Here is a 23,697-nt window from a genome sequence, read left to right as displayed (position 1 = left end):
ACCACCGTTACAATTTATTTATTTATTTATTTAGAAAACGCCAATCGGCAATATTAGAGCCCTTGGCGCGTAACCGAGAGATCTGGGTTCGATTCCCAGTCTGGGCTGTCTGATTATTTTTTCAATTACGGAAAAATTCCCACTGAGTAATTATACTAACTATACATCAGTGATATTATACGTTCTTATACAACTGAGTAATTATACTAACTATACATCAGTGATATTATAACAATTATTTATTTGGTTTGATTTGAACCAGCTGTCTGGCTCTTGCAACCAGAAAGAGCCATATTAAAGCAAATTTTAAGGGAGTTGGGAAAGAACGGATAGGGGAAAGGGGGGACCTACTCGGTGGGAATTTTTCCGTAATTGAAAAAATAATCAGACAGCCCAGACTGGGAATCGAACCCAGATCTCTCGGTTACGCGCCAAGGGCTCGTAGTTTTGAACAGATTTGAACAAACTGACCAAGTAGGAGGTACTTGGGTTTACACTGACAGTCAAGAAAATATTAAATTTGTAGATTCGAGAGAATCAGTAGAAATAATATCACATTATTAAAGACTCACAAATTTATTGTAGTATAAACAGCGAAATTTATCAGGGTTTTAAGAAAAAAAAAAGAGATAATTAGTACATTAATTAATTTAGTTAATCTGATTAATTAGACTCAAAAAAGAGCTTCTTGGCCATGTTTATGAAGGATCCATAGGTACCACCGTAAAAACTTAAGTCATGATGCAAGTTGTTCACCAGGCAGGCTATTCTGTTCTTTGGGCCGTTGATTACATAGTTCTTGTTTGACCTTGTTGTGTTCAGAAGTCTATTTCTCCTCAGGGTTCGATCAGCTGGTGCAAATTCGAAGCAATTTTGAATGTCAGGTGCGTCAATTAGACCATTTACTATCTGTAGTAAAAGGTAAGATCTGTTATTTGACGGCGTGCTTGTAGATAATTATAATTAAAATTTGTTTATTTTCCAGATTTTTAATCTGATGTAAGACTTTTGTAAATAATTATTGAAAGGGTTCAGAGTCTGAAGCGACCTTGATGAATGTCAGGTTGGTATTGACGCAATAAATACTCCATTCTGGAAACTACATCTAGTTTTTAATCTCCTTTTTCCAAAATGATATATTATAAAAAGTAATTTATACTTTATTTTACTGATATTAATTAATTATAATCAATTATAACACTTATTAAATTTTATCAGCACAAACTATAGTAAGCCCAGAAATTTCGATCCTGACTTTTTCGATGGGGAATATCAGCGCCACAGACTAGATAAAATGAATATGTGTAGTAATCCTTCCTATAGACACGCAACTACAGTAAAAAGTGATTCGTAGCTTGCATCTATGGCCGCCAGGGTGAACTGGAATTACATCTACATAAACTGTAGCTTCAAGGGGATAGTTTGCAGTAAAAATGCAGTCAACACGAGATTTTAAGTTGTTATCAATTGTAAATTTTCATTATAATTACAAAAATTCTAAGTAACCGATATGATTGTTTATGATTTTCGGAAATTAAAAAAAATTTTATTGTAAATTTAAAACTTAAAAAATTTTTAGAACGTACTTGGTGTGCGTCATTGTGTATTTCAATTTTTTTAAAGTCCTAGTAAATAGATTTTACGAATTTCATTAAAAGTAAAATATTTTGCAACCACGCACACTAAATACGTTCTAAAATTTTTTTTTAATTTTTAAATTTACAATAAAATTTTTTTTAATTTCCGAAAATCATAAACAATCATATCGGTTACTTAGATTTTTTAATTTTTTTATTTTGTATCTTTTTGTAAAGAAAAAAAAAAATTTTTTTTTCCTAATAGTCTTATGAACGTGGACTTGGCGCGACTTTTTTACAGTGAAACTGTTTTTGTTCGGATCACTATTAATTTACTCATAATTTTAATCCATTATTAAAAAACATTAAGTACATTGCTCGGTAAATTAATCAATTTTCTCAATCGGGATAAAATGGTTAACAAATACACAGAATCAACTAAGTTTCTAAAATACCACAATTTTAGTTACTAAATAAAAAATAAAATACTAAAAATCAAATATGAAATATGTCAAAATTTAATTGTAATTTTTTCTTGAAAGCCTCATGAGAGAGTGACTCAGTTATTAATTAATTAATATTATTTATTTATTTATTTGTTTCCCAAAAGATAGATAAATATACATACATACATAGATATTGTACATTTAAATCCTATAGAGGAAAACATAATGTTTCCTGTTCATAGGTTTGGGAGGAGTGAATAAGCATATATGATTTACATTAAGGGGTTATACGCAGTTGCAAAGCTAAAAAAACAAAATTTTTTTATGAATTTCTTCTAGACACATTTTTTAGTTATCAATTACAAGTGATGGTTATTTGAATAGAGCCTACTTTCAAGAATACAATAGCGCGTCAATCATGTAAAAATATAAATGTGCACCGCTCCTGTGGAAGATGTTCTGAACGACCTCTAAAAAAAAAGGCGCTTGGCGGTGATCTCCATTTCGGTGGTTTGGATTATCTGAAATCAAAAAATATGGTGAATTCTTTTACAGGATAGATTAATGCAGGTATTGGACGAAGGAATAAGAAAAATTTTGATTTTTGACAAAATGGCGTCTATTTGTAAAAAATTTTTCGTTTTTGTTGAAAAACAATTTTCCAAATTGTTAAAAAAAAAATTAGGAAAACGGTTGACCCTGAAGGCCATCCCTGCAACTTCCCGCTAATTCCATACTTAGGCGCTTAAAATTGCACCAATGATGTTTTTGAGCTCTTCGAGCTTAAAAATACAATTTATGGGTTATTTTGAGCTTTCCGAGCTCAAAGAGATTGCTTTCCTATGCTTTTGAGCTCTTCGAGCTCAAAAGTCTGATAGAGATTTGATAAGACACTATTTTTTGAATTTTTAAACCGCAATAACTTTTGAATGAATAAACCGATTTTTACGCGGTTGGCAGCATTCGACGCAGTTTTTCAAGCCTCACAAAGAATCTTAAATTTTGAATTGATCGCGCTAGGAATTTCGGAGTTATTCCGAAAAAACACTTTTTTCGGTTTTCTTTCGTTCACGATATCTCTCGAACGAATCAACCGATTTTGACCGGACTGGTGGCGATCGACGTGGTTTTTTGAGGTTAAGAGCTGATTAGTTTTTGGAATTGAACCATAAAGCCGTTTAAAAGTTATTCCAAAAAAACCACATTTGAAAAAAATTTTTTTTTCAGTTTTTTGAAGATTTCTCAAAATCTATTGATCTGAATTGGTCCAAATAGTTTTCAAAATCTAAGTTTGGTCAAGCCCTTTCGAATGGCACCAACCACGATGAAATCGGTCAAGCCGTTCAAAAGTTATAAGCGGTTCACATACTTTCACACACACACACACACACACACACACACACACACACACACACACACACACACACACACACACACACACACACACACACACACACACACACACATACATACATACAGACACCGTGACAACCTCACGGGGATAGTCAGGGAAGCTTCCTGTGACCTTCAAATGTCGAGATCTGATGAAAACTCGATTTTTGCAAAACGTGGTGAAAACAATAACTTCCCGATTTTTGAAAATCTTCGATTTTCTTAGCGGGAAGTTAAAAATAGTAATAATTTTTTTGAACCTTATTCCTTCGTCCAATACCTGCATTAATCTATCCTGTAAAAGAATTCACCATATTTTTTGATTTCAGATAATCCAAACCACCGAAATGGAGATCACCGCCAAGCGCCTTTTTTTTAGAGGTCGTTCAGAACATCTTCTACAGGAGCGGTGCACATTTATATTTTTACATGATTGACGCGCTATTGTATTCTTGAAAGTAGGCTCTATTTAAATAACCATCACTTGTAATTGATAATTAAAAACTGTGTCTAGAAAAAATTCATAAAAAAATGTTGTTTTTTTAGCTTTGCAACTGCGTATAACCCCTTAAATACCATCATATATGCCTATTTAACAATATATGCTTAGTATTTACTTAAGTATAAATTATGAAGCGAAAAATTATGAAAAGCACCATAAATTTTTTAAAACAATTACTTAAAAGGCGAATAAGAATATTTATAAAGTTAATAGTTGCTCTTGACTAGACAGTAAACATTTTCTTAAATAGTATTTAATTGGTTTAGTTAACGTTAGAGCATTCTTTATTTCATTTGTTAGCAGATTAAAGTATTTAATTGCAGTATACAAAGGACTATTTTGGTACTTAGTTTTAGTTATTTTGTGTCCCTGTATTATTTTGTGTCTAGATCTGCCTTCATAGTTATTATATTTATATGTACAAATATTAAAGTATTTAGTCAGACTACTTAGAACGAATTGTTGTTTTATGTTTAATATATGGTTGTACTCTATTCTTATTTTTTTTTATATTCTTTCTTGTATAGTAAAAAGTATTATTTATTTATTTCCTTTTTATACAACTTAACAGCCAAAAGGGCAATAACAGAGTCTCTAAATAAGTTTATACAAATTACATAGTATAACTTGAAACTAAGTGCGCTGTACTGGTAGCGCTTAAAAAAGAAAAGTAATAATAAAAAAATAAAAAAAAGAAAAAATATTTGAATTTTTACAGATATTACAATAAATATAATGTAATATTAATATTATTAATTTAATAATATTAATTATTTTTTATCAGTAGGCATTAGGCCTATTTCTTTCCCCTACCCTATGTACAGACAACTTTTTTTCTCTATAGGGATTATATGTAGTTATATGTACAACTGTATATATATATATTTTTGGGAAATAAATAAATAAATATTTAATACTGAACGTAAATTGTACTAATGAATTGTATAAATAATTCTTACCAAAACTCTTTTCTAAAACTTATGAAATTTATTAAATTATTCCATGAGAAAATTTGTAATAAATTCAAAGTTAAAATATTTATTATTTTAACGAAAGAGTAATGACAGTCATAAGACTCGGTATGCGTAATATTTAATTCACGTGATTGCAATTACCTCATTCAGTGAATTTTTTCCACCAGAGAAACGAGTGAAAATCAAACCAGTGTAATTTCTTCAAGCCTTATGTGCAACATTTTACATAATAAGTATATAATTTGTAGAGATAAAAAAAATAACTCTACCTACTCGCTTACTTTTATAAACCAAAGACTTAAGAGTGAAAAAATTTGTAGTAAATAAAATCAATTGGATTAAATTGAAATTATTGACAAATAAAAAATAATGGATTAAATATTAATTCAAGGTAAAAAATACAAGGTACTTTTTTGAATGGAAAAATTTAGTTAGATTTTAAATAAATTATGGTGGGGAAAAAGTTAATTAAACCGGTGCAATTCAACAATTTATTCAGTCTTGACTCAAACGTTGACCAGTTATCTTGTTAACAAATAAAATTTTAACTTCATTTTTTTCATCAAATTATAGAAAAAAAATATTTTAAACCTTAGCTCATAGCCACTGAGATTTATTTATTTATTTCTTCTTGAAGAATTTTAATTTAAACTTAAAAATTTATTATGCCAAGTGATAAAAAAAGAGTTGCAATAATCGGCGGGGGTGTTGCTGGATTAATTGTCGCAAGACATGTATCAGCCAGAACAGAAGACTATAGTCTTATGTTATTTGAACAAACTGACCAAGTAGGAGGTACTTGGGTTTACACTGACAGAACTGAAGTCGACAAAAATGGTCTTCCTGTACACAGTAGTATGTACAAAAATTTGAGGTATTTATATTCTTGCATTAATTTATTTTTAATCCTGAAAAATCACTTTTCTTTTCTTAATAATTCTTTCTTTATTTATTTATTTAAAATAAAAAAAATTTTTAAAGTAAATGAATACAAATACCCGAGTAAAAATGAAATTATTATTTTTTACGGAAAAATAATAAATTTCGTTCGACCGCCGCACCACCGCTGCACGACCGCCGTTTGGCGGACTATTACGCCGCACGTTAAAAATTTACTCCCTCTAGCATCGCCGCACCACCGCCGCACCAATGCTAAGTCGTACCTACAATTTCACAAAAAATGGTATCATAATTAATTTATCACGCAATAATTAATTAATAAATAATGCGACTAGAAATATTAATGTAAGACCTATTGATCAACCTCCTTTTAATCAAATGCCTAATATTAAAAAAAAAAATTTTTTTAAATCAGGCCAAAGCACCGCGAAATTATTAATTTTTTTAGTCGTATTGTTGATTTAGATTTTTAATTTCGTCCTCGGGTTGCACAGAAGTGGTACGCCTATCGAAATACTCTGAAAAAATTTTAAAAATTGAACCGTGATGGGATTCGAACCTGGATAGTCTGCATGGAAGTCTCGAACATTGCCAACTGCGCTGCAAGCCATAGTTAACTAAAAAAATTTTGTTAAGCTATTTGAATGATCAACAAATATTTTATTTCAATGTATATACCATCAAACAGCGGTATGGTGCGGCGGTGGTGCAGCGGTGGTGCGGCGTTTGAACGAAATTTATTATTTTTTCGTAAAAATTAATAATTTTATTTTTACCCGGGCGCGTCACAGCTGTGGTGCGGCGGTAGTGCGGCGAATAGATAAATTCTTTACTTGTCACGGCGATGGTGCGGCGGTGATGCGGCACTTGTAAAATAATCAAAATTGTCACGGCTGTAGTGCAGCGGTGGTGCGGTGCTTAAAAAGCCGTGCAGCGGTGTTGCGGCGGTGATGCGGCGGAATTCTGTTTTTACTCGGGTATTAATAATTGTTTATTTTAGAACAAATTTACCTAAAGAAATTATGCAAATACCGGATTTTCCTTTTAAAAATGAAGATGGCCCGTCTTTTGTGCATCACTCCGTAATTCGTCAATATTTACAAGACTACGCTCAGCATTTCAATCTCTTCGCTCATATCAAAGTATTTTTTTTCAATTATTCTTCTTTATAAATTAACAGCAAGTACTGAAGAATATTGTGCAATTTTTCAGCTAAATACTCTGGTGAAACACGTAGAACCAGTAATTTTAAGTGATCAAACAACTTGGTTGGTCACCTATAAAAATATGGCGACTCTGGAAGAAACTACCGTAAGATTTGATGCGGTAATTCTTTGTAATGGCCACTATACTGTAGGAAATATTCCTAATATAAGAGGAAGAAGTACTTTCAATGGTACTTGCATTCATAGTCATCAATATCGACTGCCGGAGAAGTACAAAGGAAAAAATGTTTGTATTCTCGGAGCTTCGTGGTCTGGAATTGATATTGCTATTGAAGTGTCTAAATATGCTAAGAAGGTTCTTATTTATATTTTTTTTTGTCTTTTATATTCTTCTTAAGCTATTTAAAATTTTTTTTAAGTCTTTTATAGTCTTCTTAAGTTATTTATATTTTTTTTAAGTCATTTATATTCTTCTTAAATTAGATTTTATTAAAAAATGAATTAATTAATAATGAATAATTATTTTTATAGGTTTATTTAAGTCATAACTTACCATAAGGATTTTTATTGATATTCTTCTTGAGTTATTTATATTTTTTTTAAGTCTTTTATATTTTTTTAAAATTATTTTTATTCTTCTTAAATTAGATTTTATTGAAAAAATGAATTAATTAATAATTAATAATTATTTTTATAGGTTTATTTAAGTCATAACTTACCATAAGGATTTTTATTGATATTCTTCTTGAGTTATTTATATTTTTTTTAAGTCTTTTATATTTTTTTTAAATTATTTTTATTCTTCTTAAATTAGATTTTATTGAAAAAATGAATTAATTAATAATTAATAATTATTTTTGTAGGTTTATTTAAGTCATAACTTACCAGAAGGATTAAAAGCCAAGATAGCGAACAACGTCGAACAAAGAGCGGGTATTGAATTTATTGATGGTAAAACTTTTCACTTCAGAGACGGAACTTCTGCTGAAATTGATGACTTAATTTATTGCACTGGTAATTAAAAAATAATTTATTATGAAATATTTTTAAATTAAATATTAAAATTTTCCGTTTTTAAGGTTACAAGTTCACTTACCCATTCATGTCCGACAAGGTGAAAATAAAAACAGACGATAATCATGTCGAGCCGATTTACAAACACCTTGTCCATGCAGATACGAAAAATTTATTCTTTATGGGCTTGCCAGGAATAGTAATACCCTTCCCGATGTTCCATATTCAGTCTCAGTATATTTTAAGAATTCTTGATGGACATATTAAGCTACCTTCTTCTGAAAAAATGAAATCTGATTATGAAAAAGAGAAGAACATGCTCCTTCAACAAGGAATTCCAGTAATTTATTTCTTCATTTTGTATTTTGTATTGTTTTTTTATTGCTGAAAGTGTAACTTGTTTTTTTTTTTTTTTTTTTTTTTTTTAATTTAGATAAGACATATTATTAAAATGAAGGAACGCCAGTGGGCTTACTATGATGAAATCGCAACGGCGGCAAATGTTGCATCATTTCCACCAGTTATTAAAAAAATTTACAATCACTCCAATGCTATGCGGGAATTGGATTTCATGACCTACAAGAATTATCAGTATCGAATTATTGACAAAGAAGATTTTACCGTTTGTTACGGTAAACAGGAATAAGTATATCAGAATTAAAAGATTGCATTTATTAATAAAATTACAAAAGAAGATAAATTTATTTATAAAAAAAATTTTTATTCTTTTTTTATTGGAAAAAAAAATAAAATATTTTATATTTTTATATTTTAAATTTAAATCAATTATTTATTATTCAAACTACCCTCGCGGTTTTTGAAATACCGTAAATTTTCGGTATTAATGCGTTTACCATAAATTTAGCGTTATAATTCTGAAACAATACGGTATTTCTGTGGTCATTTTGGCCAGTTTTTTTCCTATAGTTATGCAGCATTTCTACCGTACTTTTGCTGCAAAGTTCAGAAATAATACTATAAAATTACTGTAAAACTCTAGAACTTTTACCGTAAAAAATCTATGTATTAACTATAATATAACTATAATTTTAAAGTAATAAAATCGTATTTCTACGGTAAAAATACCAAAGATATACTATAATTTTGCCGCGTTTATAGATAGATAGATAGATAAATAAGTTTTATTTGATCTTGGAGTCAAGACTCCCTCAAGACCATCAATTTTACATAATTTTAACATTTAGTGTACATTAAATACAGTGCTTAAAGTGGGGAAAAATATAATAGCAAACATATTATATATTTTTCAGACAATAGTTAATAGTTAATAGCCAATGATAAATAATTAATTAAATTCAGAGTTAATTATGTATAGAGCTAAATGCTGCAATAATCAATACAATATTATCAGTTTTATTATTTTGTTAATTTCTAATCTCAGTATAGTAATTAAAGCACGCATTGCGAAATTCTTCAAAATTGGTTATCGTAGTAATATTTGCTGGCAAAGAATTCCAGACACGTATGCCATGAATAAGAAATGAACGCTCATACATACAACAATTTGATCTAGGTAATCTAAGAATATCATTTCTTACATCTCCTCTCCGCAATGCAACTGGCAAAAACTCTAGTTTATACCTAAATAATTGCTGATAATTTAGCACAATTTCTTTATAAAAAAGACAAGCTATAAAATAATCTCTCCTGATATCAAGTTTTAACCACCCTAATCTTGCATAATATGGCGTGACATGCTCCAGCCTAGATACTTTAAAAATATATCTAACACAAGAGTTCATTTTACGCTGCATTTTGATTTGTAGTTTTTTCGAAATATTTGTGTAGGCAGCACAACAGTAATCAAATATCGGAAAGATCAAAGTAGTTACAAGTTTTATTCTCAGCTGTTCATTAAAGATTTCATTATTAATTTTTAACTGAGCAAGGACCCTCATTGTACGACAGCATATACTAACTACTTGATTTTCCCATGACAGAGTATCGTCGATCATCACACCTAAATATTTTATAACCCTTTCGTATTGAATGACACAATCATTATACTGATATAATTAAAGATATAATGCTTTCTACCGTAAGATGGACGGCTGTGTTTATTACTCGGTGAGTCTTATTAGGTGACTGAGTAATTAGATATGGATAGTGTCTCTGATAGCTCAACTGGTAGAGCCTTCGGTGCGTAACTAAATGATCTGAGTTCGAATCCCGGTCTAGACTAAAAAAAATTATTAATAATAATAACAATCAAGAAATTAGTTTATCAACCTCTTAAAAATAATTCACGATAATTTATAATATTATAAAAAAAAATTTCAAGCTATTGAATAATAGTAGTAAAGCAGCATATTTTTGGTATTTTGCCGGTAATAGAAAGTAGGGATCTTCTTTTCCGGTTTTTTGCAGCAATAATGCCGCAGATATACAGTAAATATGCGGTATATTTACGGTTTAAATACTGTAAATATACCGTAACTTTTCTATTGTATTGCCATAAATATTCTGAATTTATTTCGTAATTTTTTCATAATAATTCGACAAAAAAACTGGCTAAAATAACTGAAGTATTACGATAAAAATACAGCATTTATATCGTATAAATACCGAATCTTTACGGCATTTCCAAAACCGTGAGGGTATATTCAAAAAGTTGTTACTCATTTTATAAAACTGAAGTTAGGTGTCAAATTTTTTAATTTTTATTTTAGAAAAATTTTTTAACTAGTAAATTATAGCAAAAATTTATTTAAAAAATTTCATCTTTAAAAGCTCCAAAAAATTATAAATGCATTTTTTTGCATGCAATTTTTTAAAATAATTTTTTATTATTAAAATAAAAATAAAAAAAATTATTAAGTTTTTGTCACTTTAAATGTCAGTTATCAATCATTAGGTCAACGGATTTGAATATTTTTCTTTCTTAATAATTATATTTTCTTACAACCATCGTCTCTATGGCAGCGGTGGAAAAGTAATTGTAAGGTTTCCAAAATTTAACTTTACATGTAGCTATTCGGTCAACGGATTAAGAATTTTACATACATTTTATTTTTGCTGATCACATAACCGATGAATTATTCTTATTTCAAGATCGCGGGAATGTAACAGATTAAAATCAATGTATTCTCGAAACACTTGAACCGTTTATTTGAGAAACCCCATAAGTCAAAAATACTAAATTTTTCAGGAGAAACAAAAAACATTTTTCTCGGTTAAGTTTGCATTAACATCATGAGCCAATGATGAATAATAATAATGTTAGTATCCCGAAAAAATATTCAAGCATGAAAAAATTTAATTGTTAATTCCTACTATTCATAATAATGATTTGAAGTTGATTGACTTACGGGGTTTCTCAAATAAACGAACAAAATAGTAATAAAATCATTAATATATTAATTTTTCTCCGCCAATCATTTATTATATCGCGTTATTATAATGCAAAAAGGGCGCATAGCTACAGGTTAGTAGGGATCCATGCTAAAAGGGCGCATAAAAAAAATTTTTTTTGCCATTCTTAAAATCACTCGAAACACAAAGATATGTAAAAAAAAAAAATTCGAGCATCCTAAAGCTAAAAGGGCGTAATTCAAGACATGCGCCCTTTTAGCTTTTAGAAAAGTAGTGCCTAAAGCTAAAAGGGCGCATAAAAAAAATTTATGTTTTTATATAAAATTTTGATAAATAGCTTCACAAGACATGAAATCAAAAAATTTAATAAATAAAAAAAAATTTCTTAACCACCGGTCCTTATACGATTGTAACTTTATATTTCTCTCTTAGACAAAGAAGAATTTTGAAAAAAAACACTCTGCTACGTAATAGATTTTTTAATTATCTATTTCATAGCAGAGCGTTTTTTTCGAAATTCTCATCTGTTTAAAAGAAAAACATAAAACTGCAATAGTTTTATAATTATGAGTGCAACAAGGATAATACCGTTTCTTACATTGAGTGCGACGCGAAAAAAAGAGGAGATCGGCTGTTAAGTACTTAAACAATATTGAAAAAATAATAATTTTAAACTATTTTTATACAAGCAATAGATAAATAAATTAATCGAAAACTAATGAGATTGAAATAAAAAATAAATTACTACAATCACGCATATTTAGCAATTTTTTGAAAATATTTTTAATTGTAATTTTAAAAGAGTGTATGTTTAGTTAGAATATGCCTCTCTCGTGTGACTCTACCGTTTTTTTTTAATTTTTAGGCTAAAAATAAGCATTTTTATGAAATATTTAGAAAAAAAATTTATAGGCCCTTTTAGCTTTAGGTCATAAAATTTCCAAACCTAAAGCTAAAAGGGCGCATAATAAGAGACATATGCCCTTTTAGCTTTAGGAAATCGATGCTTCATTTTTAGGCGAAGAATATGTCAACCAGTCGATTGGTGATAAAAAAAAAATTATGCGCCCTTTTAGCTTTGCAAAGCTAAAAGGGCGCATACTTTGCTATGCGCCCTTTTACCTTTTGGCACGCGATATTTATAAAATAAAGTACAAAATTTGTATTGGAACTACAATTAATGAAAATTATAATAAATCTTCTATTTTAAAATTCAAATTAGTGAACTGAGAGTCAACAATGAAAGAACATTTTAATTTATCACAATTTAACTTTATAAAGCTAAAATTGCAAAAATTATTGAAATCAAAGTATCTAACAGTAAATATAATATATTTTTATTTGGTTATCATTAATTTCAGAATTCAAATCAGCGAAATAAGAGTCAACAATAAAACAATATATTTTTTATTTTAATCCATCAAGTGAATATTGTAAAACTCATTAAAATTCAAGTATTTAACAGTAAATTTAGTTTCTAATTGTCTAATAATCAATCATTTTGGAATTAAAGTCGGTGAAATCACATCAAACAATAAAACAATGATTTAATTTAATTTTTTTCAACCCATACTGTGAAAATTATTAAAATTTAAGTATTTTCCATTAAACTGAATTTTTCTACTCAGAAGAAGTTCTTTTGAAAAAAAAAAAAAAAAAAAAAAAAAAAAAAAATTTATTTTTGGAATTTTGAAATTGAATGTTTATTCGAAAAACCCCATAAGTCACTGACTTATGGGGTTTCTCAACTAAACGAGATTTATATCGACCGATTGGTTAGGTCTTGAACACGGATTTAATATTTTTTGGTGCTGGTATAAGTGAAGGGAAATTCAAAGAACCGAAAAATGCAATAAACCCGATTTCGAAAAAAATATGACTTATGGGGTTTCTCAAATAAATGATTCACTTGAGATGTGGAAAAGAAATTTGGCTACTTATTTTAAGAGAATTCGTAAAAAATATGTACAAATAATTTTGTTTGAAAAATTGATGTCACGAAGGAAATTTTAATAAACGGCAAAATTCGTCGCACTTTAGGCTAGGCAGATTTCAACTTCGCTTATGAGACCTGCCATTACTTTAACTGAAACTTTCAATGCTCATTTCAAATTTTTTTCTTCGTGTCGATTATTATTCATTTTTGGAAGAAAACCACGGGAATGGGTACACAAAAAGAAAAGTTTCTTGACTGGAGAACAAAATTCTTGGCTCAAGAAAATTTTCGGGTGCTTGAAGGAAGACCGAAGTTGTGTTGGCCGAAATAAAAATTTTTCTTGAAATTCTATTCTTGGTGGAAGTAATTTTTTCTTAATTCAAATTATCATAAATACTTGATACAATAAATTTTTATATTTGATCAAGATTTTTAGATACTTTAGGGAAGCAGCGTCACCTACTTTAGCTGAGAACAAAATTTTCTCACCTTGAGAAAATTTTTCTCTTGAATATTTGATACCCATTTTATATTATTTTAGCGTGCAATTATACATATTAAATGAAAAAAAATGATGAAATATTATTTGATCTTCCCATTTGACATGTTAACCAATAAAAATATTCATAAAAATTTACTATCAAGATATTTAATTTTTTGGAGCAAGAGAGAAATTTTCTCAAGACAAGAAAATTTACTTCTATCAAGAATTAAATTTTTTGGAGCAAGAGGCTGAATTTTCTTAAAACAAGAAAATTTTCTTGACTTAAATAAATTTTCTTGGATCAAGATACGTATTTCTTAAAGCAAGAGAATTAATTTTGTTGGAATAAGTGAAATTTCTTGTGTCAAAAAAAAATTTTTTTTCGCTCAAGAAAATAATTAGGAATAAAAATATTTTCTTGGCTCAAGTGAACCTTTTTTTCTGTGTAGTGATTGCACATTGAAAGTTACAATGAATATTAGCTAGAATAATCACAGGGATAAAAAGTACAGGCAATCCGATGGAATTTGGAATCTCTGCAAGTCAAAAAAAAAGGCCATTCGGCAGCCGAAATGGAAGTAGATTTAGGTCCGAATCGTTCCAAAGTATATTCAAAGTCTAAGTTTGGTCAAGCCCTTTCGAATGGCACAAACAACGATCAAATAGGTCAAGGAGTTCAAAAGTTATAAGAGGTTTACATACATCCACACACACACACACACACACACACACACACACACACACACACACACACACACACACACACACACACACACACACACACACACACACACACACACACACACACACACACACACACACACACACACACACACACACACACACACACACACACACACACACACACACACACACACACACACACATACAGATACCATCGCGGGAATAGTCAGGGAAGCTTCCTAGGACCTCGAAACGTCGAGATTCGATGAAAACTCGATTTTTTGCTCGACGGGCAGAAAGCGTCAACTTTCGGCCCGCTGCGCTAAACGAAGTTGCCGCTTTCTGCCTTCCTCGAGCAAAAAAATAGTATACACTCCACGGGAAGTAAATAAGAAAGCCTCAGATCACATGTTTGTTGACCTCGGCTTCGCCTCGGCCAACAATCACATGTGATCTGAAACATTTCTTACTTTACTTCCCTAGGTGTGTAATATACTATTTCGTAAAACGGGGTGAAAACAATAACTTTCCGATTTTTGAAAATCTTCGATTTTCTTAGCGGGAAGTTAATAGTTTATTGTGTGACTAGGGATGAAACAAAACGATTTCAGACCAGAGTGAAGTTGCCTGCCCGAGCGAAGCGAGGGCTGGCATCACTCGGTCTGAAATCGTGTTTCATCCCGCGTCACACATTATATTTTTCATATAAGTTGCATTAAAAATGCTAGTTTCAATGTCTGGAGCCAACCAGAACTAGATAGTTTCAGACGAACAGCGAAAATACAATTTCATTATGAAACTTATAATAAAATAGAAAGTAATAGTTTATTTTTTACCAAACATTATTCGTAAATTGACAAGTTTTCTTTTATCATTCTTATTTATGCTTAATAACAGAATTATGATATGTCAATACAGTTAACGGTTAGAATGACAATTATAAAGGTATAAAATAAACAAACAATTGATAGGATTGAAAATAAAGCTGCAACTTCACCTCGCGGACAGATAATTGTCATTTTCTGTCCGCCGGGAAGAAATAATTAATACCTGCCCGGCACAGTCGCATTGGTCTGAAATTGTCTAGTTTCGGTTGGCTCAACAGGCATTGAAACTCACATTTTCAATGCAGGTTATATGAAAAATCTTTTTTTTAATAAAAAATTTAAGAATAATATTATATAAAGCCAAAGATTGCACCAGTTCATAAATGCATGTTATATATAAAATTTAATAAACAAATTTATTATTAATTGAATTTAACCAAATTCTATATTATTTATTTATTTATTAGTACCGGTTGTACGGTTTGCTATTAACAAAACTCTCTTGCATTTTTTTTTAACTAGAATTTGAATTTGCGCGCGCAAGCGCGCGCCTGACTATAGCATTTGCATATATTTTCATGCTTATGATATATTCGACCAATCACGTTACGAATAGTTTGATGCAACATACATTTCATCTCAATTTTATATTAGGAATTTTATAATAACTAGAATTTGAATTCCCGCGCGCCTGACTATAGCATTTGCATATATTTTCATGCTTATGATATATTCGACCAATCACCTTACGAATAGTTTGATGCCACATACATTTCATCTCAATTTTATATTAGGATTATTAGAATATTTGACATTTTAAATTGCAAAATAATTAAAAAACAAAAACTTAAGTCTTAATAATTACATGCATAGTAGAGTTTCTATAAATTGAATAAATAATAATAATTATTGGCGCTCAACTGAATCTTACAAAACAAAACTAAAGCGAATTAAAGACAAAGGGAGGCCTGGAAAGTGGAGGGGTCACTTAACTGCGTAATGACATGCGTAATGGTTCTTAGGAACTTCGTACATATACATAACACGTGTAAATATAGTTTTATAGTCTATAGTGTCATAATAGCAACAAAGCCGAGTGAAATAGAAACTGTTTGTCAACAAAAGATCAATGTTCTCCAAATAAAAAATAAGTGTATTAAAAAATAATAAACTAACAGTTTTACTGCAAGTAAAAAGGAGTATTAAAATAATTAATGTAATTAATTATGAGTCAGACAAGCAATAAATCAAAAATGACAGTCACCCGGGATAGTGAAAACTCGTCAGATAAATTGTTAAAAAATAAAAATGATAATGAGTTACTGAATGACGACCAACAAAATCCTGCTTCGTATCAAATCAGTCCTCAGCTTGCTGACAAGTAAGTAATTATTTGACAGCTGATTATTTATTATTTATCATTTTGTTAACATAACCTAGATGTCTATTGTTGATGATTAATAATGAACTTTTTTGAAGATTTAAACCGCAGTTAGTAAAAGAAATAATTTATAATGTGCTGCATGATCAATTGTCATCAAAAGTGTACAATGTTCAAGATGCCAATAAATGGGGCAAGGAAATTTCTGATATTATTAAAAATAAAGTCAAAGGTATTTTTTTTTAATGAAAATTAAGTTAGCCGACATTTAAAAATTAAAAAGAATTTTTTTTTTGAAAAAATTACTACAAAAAAAAAAGAAAAAACAATTGTCATTTGTTAAAAAGTTGAAAAACTGTAAGTAAAATTTTTTAAAAATATTTTTTAGTTATAATTTAACTAATTAAGTAAAATTATAAATCAAAAATGTCAGCTAATTATTATTTTTTTTTTTTATAGAAATATTAATTTAAATTTATATAAAACTGAAATTTGGAGATCCTGATCATTTTTTTGACTTGTAAATTATAGCCAGAAAAATTTATTTTAAAATTAAAGCTGTAAAAAATAAAAAATGAAAATTTTTTAAAATAATTTTCTGGAATTCGTTTATATTTAAAGATAAATAAAAAAAAACTGTCAAGTGTCTGCTAATTTGTGATATTAAAATTCACAATCACTTTACAATTTCTTAATTTTATTTAATAAAAAAATTTGTTCTAAAAAATTATTTTAAAATTTTCATTTTTTTATTTTTGAAATTTCTACATGTGAATTTTTTTTTTCTATAATTTATCTGTTACAAAATTCTTAAATATATGTTAACTTAATTTTCAATAATAATAAAGTTAGTGAAAATTAAATTAGCTGACATTTAAAAATTTTTATAATTTATTTTATTGAAGCATAATTTTTAAAAAATTAAAACAATAATTTTCACATGTAAAAAATTTTAAAAATTATACATGGAATTTTTAAAAAATAATTTTTTAATTATAAATTTTAATTAATAAAAAATATCAAAAATTTTTGAGTGTCGGCTAACTTAATTTTCACTGAAGTTAGCCATTTTTGATTTTTTGATTTTGCTTAATTAATTAAATTAGAACAAAAAACTATTTTTTTCAAATTGCAATTACAGTTCTTTAAATTTTTTACAAATGAATTTTTTTTTTTATTTTTTTAATAAAAAAAAAAAATTCTTAATATTTTTAGATGTCGGCAAATTTTATTTTTATTAATTTTCATTTCTAATTTCAGTGTAATAAATTAATTTAAATTTAATTTGTGTTTTTATATTTTAGAATTAAATTTTCGACAATACAAGTACATTGTAAATGTAGTTTTGGGTGAACAGAGAGGAGCTGGAGTTAAAATAGGAACCAGATGTTTATGGGACGCAGAAGCTGATGATTATGCCCATGGAAATTTTCTCAATGTACGTAAAAATACTTAAAATTATTCCTTCAATTTACAAAATTCATTTTATTTTTTTTTTATTTTTAGGAAACGATATTTTGTGTTGCATGTGTCTACGCCGTATTTTTTTACTAGCAATTTTATTTATTCTTAGAGTATAAATGTGTATGTTTTAATGTATGTCAGTGCTTTTAATTATGTTAAAAAAAGATTAATTTAAGTAGGTAATTTAAATGAATTTAATTTTAGCTCTTTATTTATTTATTTATTTTTTTAATGCAAGAAACAGTTGACAGTAATTTTTGTTGTAAAATTCTAAATGAATGTCAGTTGAGTTTAAATAAAAATGTCTGATGTAGAATCAAATCAATCTAACCGTAACTCAAGCTCAGTGCCTCTTAATCTAGAAGTTTTCGCGACACATGACGAATTGATAGAAAGAGTTTCTCATGAAATTCATTCTCCATGGAAGTGGATTCCTGTTTTGACGTACTTAGCCTCTGCGCTAACTGGATATGCAGCATCTATTTTATTTTATTTATTTTGGGTAAATAAAATTCAATTAATTAATTAAATTATTGATTTAAATTTAAATAAAAATTTTATTATTGATTTAAATTTAAATAACAATTTTATTATTGATTTAAATTTAAATAACAATTTTATTATTGATTTAAATTTAAATAACAATTTTATTATTGATTTAAATTTAAATAAAAATTTTATTATTGATTTAAATAAAAATAAAAATTTTATTATTGATTTAAATAAAAATAAAAATTTTATTATTGATTTAAATAAAAATAAATATTTTATTATTGTTTAGGAAGATATTTTTGGAGGTAATTGTCCACTGTGGGCTACAGTAGAACCTCCAGTACACGTGAGAAGCATGAGAAGCATGGATGGCTCAATTATAAATGACAATAATAATAATGAGGATATAATTACTGATTGGAGGTCTAAAGTGCTGGTTACTTTTTTATATAAAACACATTGCCAGTATTTTCATTTTGTTTGTCTGTGCTCGTGTTCTTTTGGAATTATCTGGTGTATGTTATTTGCTAGATGCGCTACAGGAATGTAAGTTAATTTATTTTAAATAAATATGATAAATAATTAAAAGTTGTTAATTTTAATATTTATACAACAGATTTGGAGCTCAATGGCTGATAGTTCCACCAGTTTTAATTTTTCAAGTTATTTTCACGGTAGTAATTTATCAAGCCGCTTATAATTATTATCAAGGATTCAAAAGTTTTACAGCAAATTTAAAATTAGTCTCTGCCAAGTATATGAATGTCACTGAAATGGCTAAATATCCCCTGTAAATAATTTTATTTTTTTATTTTTATTTATAATTAATTAAAAACTTAACGAGAAAATTTTTTCAGGGATTGTGAATTAGCAATTCATTATTTAGAAATATTTAACATCAATACTTCTCACAATTTATGTAAAATTCAAAAACTTCTTCAGGTATTTAAATTAATTTCTATATTTAAATTATACTGAAATTAAGAGACATCGAATTTTTTAAACAAATTAATTATTTTAAAAATTTCATCTATTACAAATAGAATTTTTCAAAAATATTTTTTTGATCTACCATATTTTTATAGAAGAAAATTTTCAAATTTTCTAGATTAAGAAATGATTTCTAATTTTCAAGATTAAGAAATGATTAAGAAATTCTTAGTTAAGAAATCATTTTATTTTGAGAACTATTGGCATTTTTAAAGATATAAGCTCACCCCGACATTACACTCATCGAGACCTTTCATTTGAGTACCCACATCAATTTTTCATATATTTATATATATTATATATATACGTATATATGAAAAATATATCAAAATGCATGTGGGTACTCAAATGAAAGCTCTTGATGAGTGTAACATCGGGATGAGCTTATATCTTAAAAAATGTCAATAATTAAGAAATGACCTTGTATCTTGAGATCTATTAACATTTTTAAAGATATAAACTCATCCTGACATTACATTCATCAAGACCTTTCATTTGAGTACCCACATCAATTTTTCATATATTTATATATATTATATATATGTATATATGAAAAATATATCAAAATGCATATGGGTACTCAAATGAAAGGTCTCAATAAGTATATCATCGGAATGAGTTTATATCTTAAAAAATGTCAATAATTAAGAACTAACTTTGCTATCTTGTCAACTATTGATATATTTGAGGTATAAGCTCACTCCGACACTACACTCATCGAGACCTTTCATTTGAGTACCCACATCAATTTTTCATATATTTATATATATTATATATATGTATATATATATATATATATATTATATATATATATTTATATATATTATATATATGTATATATGAAAAATATATCAAAATGCATGTGGGTACTCAAATGATAGCTTTTGATGAATTTAACATCGGAATGAGCTTATATCTTAAAAAATGTCAATAATTAAGAACTGACTTTGCTATCTTGTCAACTATTGATATATTTGAAGATATAAGCTCACTCTTACATTACACTCATCGAGACCTTTCATTTGAGTACCCACATCAATTTTTCATATATTTATATATATTATTATATATATGTATATATGAAAAATATATAAAAATGCATGTGGGTACTCAAATGAAAGCTCTTGATGCGTGTAACATCAGGATGAGCTTATATCTTTAAAAACGTCAATATTTAAGAAAGTACAGTGCAATTTAACAAAAGTCATAATTTAATAACGCAAAATTTTATTTATTTATAATTAACAAGTCAAAGCAGTCACATAGTAACTGCGCTGTTACTAGTAATTATTATTTTATAAATAATATATATTTTACAGCTCATAATGTCAGGAATGGTTTGGAGTTGGATCGGCGGCTTGGCGTTTCTCATATTTCGCATCATCGTTGTCAATGACTTCAGACTATTAAGAACAGTCGCCTACAAAGTGCCTAAAAATTCAATTTTAATCAAAGACGACCGAGATCTTGAAAAAGTAAAGCCTGACCCACTAAGAAGAAAAAGAAAGAAGCAATACAAAAAATTGACCTACTTGTTAGCTCAAACATAAAAAAAAAAAACACTTGAAATTTTATTATTAAAACACTTAAGTAAATAAATTAATCATCGCTTTCTTTCATGCTCTGTATTCTAGACCTAAGCTTCGCGTATTCAACCCCGCGGCTTGACATTTCTTTGATCACCTCCGGGGTCACAGAGAAAAGTTTCCGCTGCAGTGATAATATTTTTTTTCTCTTCGCATCTTTCTGACGTCTCAGCATATTAAATTCAACTTGCAATTTATTTTTAATTTCTTCCAACTCTCCAAGTTTGTTTTTATAAATCAAAATATCATTATCTAGACTCACCGATTGTTCTTTGACTTTTGATAACATCTATTTTAAAACAATCTATTTAAAAATAATTACCAACAATAAAAATATCGTCAGTACTTACGTCAATTATTGCGACACATTTATTGTGATGACTTTCGATTTTTTTTTCTCGCTTATTGAAAATTTCCATATGAGAATCTTTAATCATAGATAAATTCTCGTACTCTGACACGGTGTAACCTTCACCTAGAATATTAATTCTAGAAAGTTCCTCATTTACTTTCTTCAAAATAATCTTCAAATTAAAAAAAACGACGCGAGTGTCTTTCAAATTTTCCATACGACTCTGCATCTTAGCCAGCAACCGACCAATTTTTTTATTAACATGCGCTAATTTAAATTTATTGTCTTTTTTTTTAAAAGCTTCAACGCCAGTATCAAAAAAAAGGACTCGGAATTCTTCAAATGATTTTTCAAACTCCGCTCGCTGTGATTCGTACAATTTTTTTGACTCTTCGCTGACTTGGACTAAATCTTTTTTTGAACTCTCCAAAGAATTTTTAACTGTTTCAAATTCATTTAATACAGCTTCGTACCTGATGTATGTATTTATTTATTATTTAATTTCAATGCCAAAATAATATACACGGAAAGAACGGCTAATTTTAAAAAATTTTTCATATTAAAAAAAAGTTTGCGCGCCGAATTTATAGAAAATTTATTTATAAATAAAAAATACTTGAATATAATTATTTTTAAGAAAAAATACTTGAAATTAAGATCTCAAAGTTATAAAAAATGCAACAATATTAAAAAAAATCAGGTACAAAAATTTTGCACTGTTTTAAAATCGGGCAGCTGAGAACAAGATTACACTGGATATCATCTCGGATTATACTCAGTGATATCTGTGGTGAAAAAAATTTCATATATTAGCTAGTATAATCCAGATTATACTGAGTGATATCTGGATTATACTCATTGTAATCTGGATTATACTAGCTACTATCTGAAATTTTTTTCAGTATAATCTGGGATGATATCCAGTGTCATCTTGTTCTTTCGGTGTAGCCAAATGGCAAAAGTATAAAAAAAAATTATAATAAAGTACACGTACTTATAAATGATAAAGATATGAAATTTATAAATTTTAGATATTAAAAAAAAATCTTTTTTCTTAAATTTGGAATGTAATTATGATAAATACAATAAAAATATAAATTTGAATATAAAAATTAAAAATTAAAGAGTTAAATTCAGTGATGCAAAATAAAATTAAATATAAGCAGCAAGAAGAAATAAAACTAGTTATGTAATTGTAAAAATATTAATTTTTTTATTTTACCTATGATCGGAATGAATAGTCGAGAAGATATTTGATTTCTCAAAATAATTAACAAACTTTTTTTTCTTCAAAAAATCCCGGGACTTTTTATGAAGAAAACTATTTTTCCACCTCAAATATTTACGCTCTTCCCAGATTTTTTTTATCTGAGCTATCATATCTAATCTTTGAGTATTTGACGATTCAATTTTTTCTTCTTCAGTATTTTCTACAAGATCTGAATTTTTTTCTAAAAAATTAATCTTATTTTCACCTATTTCTTCATTTTCGGAATAAAATTTTTTTTCAAAATTCATTTCTTCAAAATTTTCTTCATTATTATTAATATTAAACTTAGATTTGACTAAATTGTCATTAGATGTAACTAAGCTTTTTATTTCTTCTTCATTGTAAGCTTCATTTAAATCCTTCGAAGAATCAGCCTTAATAGACTCAGACATCTTAAATTTAATAATTCATCAAATCAACAATACGAACCTCAGTAATAAATTTTCATTTCGAGGAAATGAACAAATTTTATAAGAAAATGTAAAAAAGCTTTAAATTAAATAAAAAATAAAAAACAATCTGAAGTTGTTCATATACAAATAAATATAATTTTTATAATTATTTATTTGTGAAAAGAAAAAGATGCAAAATTTTTACAAAAAAAAAAAAAACTTTAAATAATTTATGTAATAATTCTCAAATGTTATTACTTTTAAAATAAATTGGAAATTTTTCTAAGTTTCAAAAAAATTTATCTATTTTTTAAAATAAATTTTTTAATAAGGTAAAAGAACCAATTATTGACACTTGCAATTTTATTTTAATTAAAAAAAAATCAACTCTAATAAATTGATAAATATAGTTTTTATAATTATTTATTAGTGAAAAGAAAACGATGTAAAATTTTCACAAAAAAAAAAAAAAAGTTGAAGTAATTTATGTAATAATTTTCAAATATTACTTGTAAAATAAATTGAAAATTTTTCT

The 23,697-nt window shown here is 27.6% G+C and overlaps 5 protein-coding genes across 6 annotated transcripts in view; 3 read left to right on the top strand and 2 right to left on the bottom strand.

Moving 5' to 3' along the window:
* Nucleotides 1-6,911, bottom strand: part of LOC123263127 (sialin-like) — a 22,504-nt gene extending 15,593 nt beyond the window's left edge. The window contains exon 1 of the mRNA XM_044725666.1: nt 6,803-6,911. The gene's annotated coding sequence lies outside the window, so the exon portion shown is untranslated. The remainder of the gene's footprint in view (nt 1-6,802) is intronic.
* LOC123263147 (flavin-containing monooxygenase FMO GS-OX3-like) lies at nt 5,224-8,696 on the top strand. Its single transcript, XM_044725691.1, has 6 exons — nt 5,224-5,765; nt 6,792-6,933; nt 7,004-7,312; nt 7,821-7,971; nt 8,037-8,311; nt 8,405-8,696. The coding sequence occupies exons 1-6, from the start codon at nt 5,557-5,559 to the stop codon at nt 8,615-8,617; spliced, it is 1,299 nt and encodes a 432-aa protein (XP_044581626.1). The 5' UTR covers nt 5,224-5,556; the 3' UTR covers nt 8,618-8,696.
* Nucleotides 8,697-16,274: 7,578 nt separating this feature from the next.
* Nucleotides 16,275-18,484, top strand: LOC123265882 (dynein light chain Tctex-type protein 2B-like). 2 transcript variants are annotated; one of them, XM_044729854.1, is made up of 4 exons: nt 16,275-16,616; nt 16,715-16,848; nt 17,921-18,054; nt 18,395-18,484. In XM_044729854.1, exons 1-4 carry the CDS (start codon nt 16,462-16,464, stop codon nt 18,440-18,442), a joined length of 471 nt encoding a protein of 156 aa, XP_044585789.1. In that variant the 5' UTR covers nt 16,275-16,461; the 3' UTR covers nt 18,443-18,484. The 2 variants fall into 2 exon arrangements, with proteins under 2 accessions (XP_044585789.1, XP_044585786.1); XM_044729851.1 differs by lacking the exon at nt 18,395-18,484 and adding an exon at nt 18,123-18,257 and having other exon boundaries at nt 16,278-16,616.
* LOC123265869 lies at nt 18,359-21,975 on the top strand. The gene is made up of 5 exons (XM_044729826.1): nt 18,359-18,582; nt 18,862-19,118; nt 19,189-19,362; nt 19,430-19,514; nt 20,882-21,975. The coding sequence occupies exons 1-5, from the start codon at nt 18,382-18,384 to the stop codon at nt 21,110-21,112; spliced, it is 948 nt and encodes a 315-aa protein (XP_044585761.1). The 5' UTR covers nt 18,359-18,381; the 3' UTR covers nt 21,113-21,975.
* Nucleotides 21,162-21,758, bottom strand: LOC123265872. Its single transcript, XM_044729839.1, has 2 exons — nt 21,499-21,758; nt 21,162-21,437 (listed from the first exon to the last, which is right to left on the bottom strand). The coding sequence occupies exons 1-2, from the start codon at nt 21,727-21,729 to the stop codon at nt 21,162-21,164; spliced, it is 507 nt and encodes a 168-aa protein (XP_044585774.1). The 5' UTR covers nt 21,730-21,758.
* Nucleotides 21,976-23,697: the final 1,722 nt, after the last annotated feature.

This window comes from Cotesia glomerata, linkage group LG1 (genome assembly GCF_020080835.1).
Source record: "Cotesia glomerata isolate CgM1 linkage group LG1, MPM_Cglom_v2.3, whole genome shotgun sequence".
Taxonomy (NCBI): domain Eukaryota; kingdom Metazoa; phylum Arthropoda; class Insecta; order Hymenoptera; family Braconidae; genus Cotesia; species Cotesia glomerata.
The sequence above is the reverse complement of the archived record's forward strand: the minus strand, read 5'-3'. Positions and strand labels throughout refer to the sequence as shown.

Bases quoted from the DNA above. Each gene is read 5' to 3' on its own strand.
- LOC123263147 (XM_044725691.1), top strand. From the start codon at position 5,557: ATGCCAAGTGATAAAAAAAGAGTTGCAATAATCGGCGGGGGTGTTGCT. The intron at 7,313-7,820 runs GTTCTTATTTAT...TTATTTTTGTAG, and splicing joins TGTCTAAATATGCTAAGAAG to GTTTATTTAAGTCATAACTT. The intron at 8,312-8,404 runs GTAATTTATTTC...TTTTTAATTTAG, and splicing joins TCCTTCAACAAGGAATTCCA to ATAAGACATATTATTAAAAT.
- LOC123265882 (XM_044729854.1), top strand. From the start codon at position 16,462: ATGAGTCAGACAAGCAATAAATCAAAAATGACAGTCACCCGGGATAGT. The intron at 16,617-16,714 runs GTAAGTAATTAT...ACTTTTTTGAAG, and splicing joins AGTCCTCAGCTTGCTGACAA to ATTTAAACCGCAGTTAGTAA. The intron at 18,055-18,394 runs GTACGTAAAAAT...TGTCTGATGTAG, and splicing joins CCCATGGAAATTTTCTCAAT to AATCAAATCAATCTAACCGT.
- LOC123265869 (XM_044729826.1), top strand. From the start codon at position 18,382: ATGTCTGATGTAGAATCAAATCAATCTAACCGTAACTCAAGCTCAGTG. The intron at 19,119-19,188 runs GTAAGTTAATTT...TTTATACAACAG, and splicing joins GCTAGATGCGCTACAGGAAT to ATTTGGAGCTCAATGGCTGA. The intron at 19,515-20,881 runs GTATTTAAATTA...TATATTTTACAG, and splicing joins AAATTCAAAAACTTCTTCAG to CTCATAATGTCAGGAATGGT.
- LOC123265872 (XM_044729839.1), bottom strand. From the start codon at position 21,729: ATGCAGAGTCGTATGGAAAATTTGAAAGACACTCGCGTCGTTTTTTTT. The intron at 21,438-21,498 runs GTAAGTACTGAC...GTTTTAAAATAG, and splicing joins AATGTGTCGCAATAATTGAC to ATGTTATCAAAAGTCAAAGA.